The 9,101-nt window shown below is 56.8% G+C and overlaps 1 protein-coding gene across 1 annotated transcript in view; it reads right to left on the minus strand.

Annotated features, from left to right (window-relative positions):
- Nucleotides 1-768: 768 nt before the first annotated feature.
- The window catches only part of GRIN1 (glutamate receptor, ionotropic, N-methyl D-aspartate 1), a gene marked incomplete at both ends in the record, with an annotated part of 22,677 nt that continues 14,344 nt past the window's right edge, over nt 769-9,101 (minus strand). The window contains 11 exons of the mRNA XM_010294640.1: nt 769-934; nt 1,415-1,572; nt 2,357-2,505; nt 3,001-3,113; nt 3,726-3,844; nt 4,180-4,344; nt 4,519-4,646; nt 5,563-5,698; nt 6,861-6,944; nt 7,044-7,188; nt 8,721-8,895. Of these exons, the coding sequence (XP_010292942.1) occupies nt 769-934; nt 1,415-1,572; nt 2,357-2,505; nt 3,001-3,113; nt 3,726-3,844; nt 4,180-4,344; nt 4,519-4,646; nt 5,563-5,698; nt 6,861-6,944; nt 7,044-7,188; nt 8,721-8,895 (1,538 nt within the window). The remainder of the gene's footprint in view (nt 935-1,414; nt 1,573-2,356; nt 2,506-3,000; nt 3,114-3,725; nt 3,845-4,179; nt 4,345-4,518; nt 4,647-5,562; nt 5,699-6,860; nt 6,945-7,043; nt 7,189-8,720; nt 8,896-9,101) is intronic.

Consider the following 9,101-nt stretch of genomic DNA (forward strand, 5'->3'; position numbering starts at 1 on the left):
GGTTCTGGGTCCTGCCTCTGTCTTCCACACCCCTCCCATCCTCTCTCTCAGGCCTTTCACCTCCACATCTTGGGCAGGACCCTGGTCTCTCCGTAAAATTAATCTCACATTTTCCCCTCCCTCCACTTGCAGCTTCCCAGCAGCCATCACCACATTCCTCTGTCTGCAACGAGTGTGACGTTTCTGACCCAATGCAAGGAAATCCCTCTCAACCCAGAATATCAGACTGACTCGTGGCACCCCACGCCGCAGGCTAACGCTGGTGTAAAAGCCTTAGTTGGACTCAGCAGGGGTCCTGACCTATCTCTGCCTAACAGGAACGGCCAGACTTGAAAGAAAAACCCCTGGAAGATCAGGCCAGGGCAGTGCAAGGCTGTTGGCCGGGCTGAGCTCGCAGGGAGAGGTGGGGAAATGGCAGCACCCCAGGCAGCCTGCGCCCCGCTCACAAGGACCTGCTGCTGGGTGGCCCCAGGGCTGCTCTCTGCCAGCCTTGCCTGTGCTCCTGCGGCCGAGCACGGCTCCTGCTCCCTGCCCTGCTCTGCTCTGCCCTCCCACCAGCTCCACGCCGCTTCCCCAGCCCTGTGAGCCAGAGCTGGGGCTGTGGGTGCCCACTCTGGTCTCAGGCACATCCCCTTCCTCAGGGGTGACATGGCAGCCCCCAGAGCCCCTGCCCCTGCCGAGTGCTTGCGGGGCAGAGTGGCAGTGCCTGGCACTTGCGTGCTAACACATGCAGCATTCAGGGCAATCCCCATGCCAAGAGCTGTGTACGGACTTGAGGATGGCCAGGGAGACGTTCTGCTTCCATGGGCTGTCCTTGCGCATCCCGATCCCGAAGCCGGAGCGGAAGAAAAGCTCCCCTGTTGTCACCAGGTCACACTTCTGGGAGGCTTCGAACTCCAGCACCGCCGAGTCCCAGATGAAGGCGTGGAGCTTGCTGGACACAGAGAGAGGACAGACAGGTAAGGTTGGGCAGCCCAGCTGGTCTGCAGCCATTGTGGGAGCAGTGAGGGTGCTCTCAGCCCTAATTTAAGCACTGACTCGCATCACCCACCTCCCAGCAGGGTCTGTGCTGCTGGGAAGCAAAAGGCTTGGCAAAACTTTGGAGGAGGAGTGTGAGGGGTTTACATGGGATTTGAAGCCACCCAGCCTTGCACAGAAGCAAGCGCAGAGGCCAGAAAGGGAGGCCGTGGCCAGAGCCAGGGCTCTGGCTGTGCCTTTCCCCACACAGACCTTGTGGTCTCCATCCAGAGACCTGGTACGCACTAGGACTAGGAAGATCCCACCCAGCACCAACGGGGCAAGACCCATCAAACCGTGCTTTGACCACGGCTCCCTCCAGGTTTGCATCAGCCCTGCTGGCTCCACTGAACTGCAGCCCCCCAGCATGGCCAGGCAGGGTGCTGGCCCCACTCACTTGTCCCTCACTGCCTGGATGGCTTCAGCCGCGCTCTCGTAGTTGTGCTTCTCCATGTGCCGGTACATGGTGCTCAGCTCCACCTGCCGTCGGAAGTAGATGTCCACTGAGCTCTGCTTCACCGTGGCGTAGATGAACTTATCAGAGGGGTTGCGCAGCTGAAAGGCAAGGGCAGGGCTCCTATTTACTCTGTCCTTCAACAACCAAACTGGCTCACTCCAAAGCTGTGTTTCCTAATTTCCCATCTCCTTCAGGGACCTGTTTCCCGGAGAAGATCTTGATGTCCTCAGCACAGCTGAAGATGCCATGGGGCAGCGGATGCTCTGGAACCGTGGTGGTGGGGCAGGGGATGCTATGGGACATGGATATCGTGGCACTGAGGATGCGGGAGGCCTGTGGATGCCATGGGGCTGGCAGTGCCATGGGCAGGGGACGCAGTAGGGTGTGGGATGCTGTGGGTCAGCGCTGCTGTGGGGTACATTCCTGCATGCCTGGGCTGATAAGCTGTGGCTGTGTCCTTGCCAGAACAGGAAATGGGTTTGAGGCATGCTGGTGTCTGCTGAGAGTATTGACTGCACCGCAGGGACAATTTCATTAGTTATAACTCATCCATAATGAATCGTTTCCTCGTTGGTTAGTGCAGGCTCTCCAGGAACTGGCAGGCACTTTGCCTGGGTACGTGCTATTTCTGGACAAGTTTTTTTCCTTCTGATCCCTCCTCATGTCTGTCCATTCCCACCCAACGCAGGGGCTCAGACCCACCAGCAACTGCCCCAGGCAGAGCTACCCAAGGCTCGACCCCCTGGCACAGAGCAGCCACGTTAAAGCAGGGCTCTGAGTACTCCAAGCCACATTATATGAGCCAGGAGATACCCCCTGGAGGTGTATCCTGCATCTCTGGGTGCAGGACAGGAGAGGGGAAAGCAAATGAGGGGTCATTACCCGGGGGTCGTTAATGCCCGTGATTCTCTCCTCAGGCCGGTCTAACACCAGGAAGGCTGCCAGGTTGGCAGTGTATGAAGCCACAATGATCATAGCAAAGCCAGCCCACACCATGCCAAGAATACGGGCAGAGAAACTCCGGGGAGCACCTGGAGGGAGAGAGGCGAGATCAGACTGGCACGACAAGGGCTTGACTTGGTCGCCAAAGCTGCGTCCATCCCACATGAGACCTGTGGCAGCTGCAGATGTGCACCCTCTATCTGCTCTGCTGACAACTGTGCGAGGAGCTTCTGCGTTGCCCAAACCAGGAAAAACCCAGCTCCTTCCAGGGCATGATGTGTCTCACCCTGAGTGGATGGGTAACCCTGGACAGGAGAAACAGCCCCAGGAAAAACCTGTTTCCCATCACTGATGGTGAGGGGTGGCAGGATGGTCCACACAAGTGTGCCACCCCCAGCATCACCGTATTTCCTACCAGCCTGCTCCAGGGAAGGCTCAGAAGATGAGGTCCCCCCAGGGCATGAGCCCTGCCACAGAGTGAGGCATTGGAAGAGGGCATGGGCTTCTCCCCCAGCCTGGTGTCCCCGCACAGCTCAGCGATGGGGACACAGGGCAGAGCAGTCCCACTGTGTGCTGTGACACACCTTCTCCGATGCCGGAGTTCAACAGGACTCCCCAGGAGAACCACATGGCTGAGGAGAGGGTCAGGGCATCTTCCTCCTCCTCCTCGCTGTTCACTTTGAATCGGCCAAACGGGCTGGAAAACAAGACAGAGAGCTCTTCTCATACCCCTTGTCCTGCTTCCCAGGGCTCTCCGCTGTGCCCTAAATGTCCTGATGCAGCCCTACATCACTCATCCCTGCAGACTGTGCCTATGCCCCAAACAGCTCTTCACCCCTCATGTCCCACTGCCTTGCATGGCCCCTCTGCTGATCTGCAGCTCTGCCCGGCTCACACTGGTACTGGTGCCATCACGCTTCTCCCTGGGCCAGAAAGTTCCTCTGACCCTAGCCAGCTCGAGCCTCTCCCACCGCAACACGGGCTCACTGCAAAAGCCTCTGGGCACGGGGCTGAGGTGGGGACAGGAGCTGATGGTCCCCTTGGTCAGGCATCAGCATGGCACCTTGTCTGAGGGTATGTTCCCACATTTCCAGGTACTGGGTACCCCATATCCGTATCTCTCAGCTTAGCAGCAGCCAGAGAGGCCGGGAGCCCAGAGCTGGTGGGGCAGAGAGTGTAGCTCCTGTGAGAGCCTCCTGAAGGGCTGCAGGGCTGTGCCTGGGCAAGACACTGTGGGGACTGGAGGGGACGGTTCCCAGGAGCACCTCCCTGTCCCCTCCAGTCCTTGGATGACCCAAAGCGCACTCACCTGAATCGGTCTAAGAGGTACAACATCACTGCCACCACATGCACAGACAGCCCCACCAGCAGCCAAAGTGTGCTCTGGAAGGGCTGCATGAACGAGTCCAAGGTGCTGCGGGGGATTTCCTAGCACACAGGAGAGAGGTGAACAGCGCTGGCACCCATCACGCCTGCACCCTGCCCGCCCCGCTGGACTCACAAGGGCCCCGTCCTGCTCTGAGCTCCTCCTGCTCTGCCACACAGGAAGGCTCAGGGTGGCTGAGACAAGACCCAGCATTAAAACCAACAACCTGGAGGCTGGCATCCCACAGCAAAGGCTGGGATTTGCCGTGGCGGCCCTGGGGTGAGCAGCGGGCAGCAGCTGGGGCAGTTGGGCATGGTGCAGGCATGGCACGTGTCTGCAAGCTGGGGAGCAGGAGGCACCTCTCCTGTTCTACAAAACATCCCAGCTCAGCCCGTACCTTCTTCACAAGGATGGTGAGGCCCTGGTACTTGAAGGGCTTGGAGAACTCGATGTACTGTGCCCGCTCGTTGTTGATGGTGAGAGGAGCCACAATCATGTCCGCCTGGCCGCTCAGCAGCTCCCCCATCATCCCGTTCCACTCCTTCTTGTTGCTGTTGTTAACCTGCCAGAGAGCCCGCGCAGGATCAGCCCTGACACTTGCCCTCCAGCCAGGACCCCTGCACACGTGGCAGATGCCCTGCACTGCCCTCCTCCCCACCCCTGCCCCCCGGAAGGGCCTGGGGGTGTTTCAACACACGAAACAGGCAAAGAGATATCACAGGCTGCTCAGACTCACCCGCTCTTGGGTACCAAATTTACCATCAGCCACCAGGTGAACCTCGTAGGTGAAGTTCATCACCCCTGCCAGCCGGATGAGCAGGTCGATGCAGAAGCCATAGCAGCACAGTGCCACGGTGGGGCGGCCTGCGGGTGGGAGAAAATGGTGGGGAAAACTGGAGGCACCCCTTGGCCAGTGACCCCATGCAGGATGCATGGCTGCGCCCAGCAAGAGCAGCCTGGTTTCATATGAGATGTAATCATGTTATTCAGGTAGGGCCATCCCCCTTGACCACCCTCGCCCACTGCCTCATCACCTATGGGTGCTGGCAAGGTGGGGGCAAAGGGGCCTCATTCATTTGCTATGTCCCAGTGAGGTGGGCTGAGAGTTGGTGCTACCGACCCACTGCAGGGGACGGAGGGGGCTTGGTACATGCAGGCTGTGCTGGAGGAGTGCTAACATGAACCCACCAGGTTGAACACATCAGGTTGAACACAGCCCAGGACACAATGTGGGGCTGGGGGGCAGCTGTGCACAGGAAAGTGTGATGAGCCAAGGGGATGGGCTTCAGGTGGATTTGGGCAAGCCTGGCATTGCTAAGCAGCTCACACTCCCCACCAGGTGCTCACTCCTAATCCTGAAACAGGTTTTTGGTAATAAAATGGTTTGAAACTGATGGTGGTAGCACCAATGCAGCAGGTGCTAATGTGCCTTGGGGTTCTCGCTTCTGCTTGAGATCAAGCAAAGAGAATTGGAGCATGTCAGGAGATGGAAACATGGGATCCCCCAGAACGGCCCTGGAGCCCACCCAGAAGAGAGACAGTGTGAAAGTCATCCATTGGGGTCAAAAACCTGAATCCCAGTGCCCAGTTACTGCACAGCATTACTGTAGGGCTGAGCTGACGGGGGTGTTTAGGGGCTGAACGTGCTGTCACATTTCTGCTCCTCATCCTCTGAGCCTCCTGTGTGACTAAGCACCCTCCCTGGGGACCCCTTCTTGGGACGGGAGTCTTCATCAGCTGGGTGAGCTGGAGGAGCCACTGTGCTCACCACCAGAGTTACCTGGGATGGTTTCGTTGGGTCCAGTGCAAAAGACCTTTTTTACAGGATCTCCATTGATGGTGAATTCTTCCCTGCATGTCCCATCTGCTTGTGTGGGCTTCACATACACAAAGGGCTCTTGGTGAATCGTCACAATCTGTGAGGCGAAGCACAAACACCGACTTGTCTCCATTCCTTTCCAGAGCTGTGTTTCCCTGGGTGGGGAGCTGGGCTGCCCTCTCCATGCAAGCATGGCCAAATACCACAGAGCCCTCCTCAGCTGCCATCTCAGCACAGCAGGACCTGCTTGGGCACGGGGAACATTTGCTTTCCCTGCCCCCAAGATGGGGAACAGCCATATCAGCATCCTCCTTCATGTGGCACTTCCACCTTGGTCTCAAAGCCTTTCACATCCCTCTCCCTAACAGCAGGCTGCGGGGAGCCACTGCATAGCCCAGGTTAGTGCCCTGAATAGTGCTCTAGAGTCTGTCACACTGCCTCAAGCTAATGCAGATATTTCAGTCCTATCCTGGACCTTTTCAGTAAAGTAGCATCCCAACACACCTGCACTACCGCTGCAGGAATAAGGGCTCACTTGCCTGGACGGTAGGACAAATGACTGGTTGTACTGGCAAGACCAGCCTGTCCAGGATCCAGTCACTAAAGTGGCTGCTGGGCTACATTTAAGGGAAAGGCATGAGAAGCAAAGCAAGAGTGGAGGGACCTTCACCCAGTGTCACCTCCAGCTTCTGGCCATCAGCTCTTCAGGGATTTCCTGAGCCCAGCATTGCAGCTACTAGTCCACTCACTCTCCACTAGCTTGTTTAATCTCCTGTTGAACCTGTTTCCTTCTGGCCTCTGCACTGTCTAGCAGCAGCAGGCTCCAGAACTGAACTATGCCTTGGCCAAAGGAGCCCATTCTTGTATAGGAAATATTGTGCTGGCTGTCCTCTGGCTCCCAAGCCATGAGGAATGGTGAACACCTTATCCTTCCATCCTTTCTCTGCTGTTCTCTCTCATATCCCCTTTCCAGCCGTCTCTTTCCAAAGGATGCCTGACACCCTATCTAGTTTGTCTTCAGCTAGAAGTTGTGCTTTAGCTCTGAACACTCTCCAGTACCTTCTTAGGTACTTTTAGGTACTTCTTAGAACAACTTAGGTTGTTCTGCTAAAACCTCTCAGAGACAGCAGATGCCCTGGGTTTGCAGATGCTGCTGACAGCTGCAGAGACAGCAGTGGAAGTAGGAGGCTGATAAAGTCACAGCCCTGCACGCAGAGAGCTGAGGAGAACTGCCACCCCCTAATGCCATTTGCTGTTACCTTCAACTTGGTCGACATCTGATAGCCTTGAGGTTTCTCAGTTTCTCCCCCTGGCCAAATAATCTTCCGGTCATTGGTTAAGACCTGTGATCAATCGCAGAGGAAGGAGGTAGACATGAGGCCATAGGTAGACACCCCAGGACACACACCCCTCCTACCCAACCTGTCCGGGCCCGTACGTACATGGCTGCCATTGTAAATCCCAACTTGGACCAGTTTCCGATTCTGCAGGTTCATGATGCTATAGTTGGCAAACTTCCTGTCTCCATCCTCATTGAACTCCACCCGCCCGGTGACGCCCTCTGAGTACTTGGAGGACATCAACACCCTATGGAGAGAAACACAGTGGGGCCAACCTAGAAAACCTGCTGTGGCCACTGGGACACCTAAGAAGGCAACAGAAAGGCAAATGTTTTCTCTCAGTTGCCTGCCATATGTCCACTACTCTATAGAAGTCCAGTCAAGGCTACCTATAGTCTGTGGTCATCCCCTACCGGTGGATGAAGTCAGTGTTGCAAATGTTGCACTGCCATATCTGTTGTCATTGCCCCTTGTTTTCCACCAGATCAGTCCCATTCCTTCAAGGAATGATCTGTCCCACAGCACCCAAGGACACCTTCCTCTGGGGGTCCCTTGGGAGCTGTGTCCACACCACCGCTTGTGATGCTTCTGTCTGGCACCAGCCCATCACAGCCTGGGCAGTGTCCCAGGCATGCACATACATCACCAAGGGGACAACCAGCTCCCCCAAACCCTGGAAAGACAATAGTGAACACACAGAAGAATTGCCCGAGCCACCTGCAGTGCACCATAGAGAACAACTTCGAATAGCTCATGCCAAAGATTGTGTCGCTGCAGAGGATGCCGGAAATTTTTCTAAAATAACCTTCAGGCTTTGCAGGTCCCATGCTCAACAGAGCTACAGAAAGGGCATCCCACAGACACCATGGCCTTGTCTGCAGCAAGCAACCCCTAGCACAAGATCCCACTGCCAAAAGCAACGCCCTGGTGCCAGGTTGCACGCTACGGGGAGCAGCCCTCCCACACAGGGAGCCACGCTGCAAAGGGAACAGCCACTTTACCAGGATCCAGCCTGCAGAAGAGGCCCTTGTGGCTACAGAATCTGCAGTGATGCAGCACAAAACCCCACGCAGCACAAAGGCTGGGTTCTGGGAAGTGCATGCAGCACCTGCCTATCACACTGCCCATGGCAGCAAGATCCAACACACGCATGCTCTGATCTGCTGAGACCCCACCACCCAAAAACACAGCACCAGTATTTGCTGCTGCAGAGGGTAGCCTGTCCCGTGCATGGAGATCTCTTGCCCCTGCGTCTGGCTTGCAGCATGCTGACCCATGCTGCAGCCCTGAAATACTCAGCAAGAAACATGTGTGCAGCGCTGAGCTCCAATTTGGCAGAAATATCCCCTTACTCTGATTTGGCAGAAAACACCCTTTCTCTCCTCTTCCACCCATGGAATTAAGATCCAGACTGGAGGAGATTATGGCCCCCAGATCTCTTCCTTCTAGAGTCGTTCCCTGCCCACACTGATCCCAACTGCCCAAGCATTGCCCAGGAGAGCATGGGCTGGCTTGTACTGAATTGGTGCCAGGCACCAGGATTGTGCCTAAACAGCCTGGACAAACTGGGGGCCAGTGACTTGACTAGTGTTCTAGGACAGATGCAGCCCTCACATCCGAATCATGCAGTCCTGTGCCACACGCCCCAAAGCTTTAGCGTCAGATACTCTGAACAAGGCTACCATCTTGTCCTCCTGCATCTTTCCTGCATGCTCCATCTTTTCCAGTTCTCCCCCAGCAGGCTGTCTGCTCCCTCCAGCAGGACCCTTTCCCAAATACCTCTTGAAAAGGGGTCCTGTCTTCCAGATGTTGGTGTTGCCCACGCAGCCCCGTGGCGGGTCTGTGATATTCTCCTTCTCAAACAAGTCGTGCACGGCCTGGGCCACCACCGCCACAGCGTCACTGATGTGGGCTGACTCGTTCTTCCCATTGATGAGCTGCAAACCGATCACTCCTGCCGCGAGTAGAGGGGAGGAGGCAGGTCAGCACCCCCGGGCACACGGGCCGCGCCAGCACTACTCCTGTGCGCAGGGCGTGGGGACCAGCAAGCGCATGGTTATGGGCTGAGGAGCCCTCGGGTGCAGCTGGAGCGTTGCCCGAGCTTCAGGCAGGGACAGGCAGGGGAAGCGGCTGCAGCAGCGCTGGGCTGGCACCGTCCTG

The sequence above is a fragment of the Phaethon lepturus genome, unplaced genomic scaffold (assembly GCF_000687285.1).
Source record: "Phaethon lepturus isolate BGI_N335 unplaced genomic scaffold, ASM68728v1 scaffold49589, whole genome shotgun sequence".
Taxonomy (NCBI): Eukaryota; Metazoa; Chordata; class Aves; order Phaethontiformes; family Phaethontidae; genus Phaethon; species Phaethon lepturus.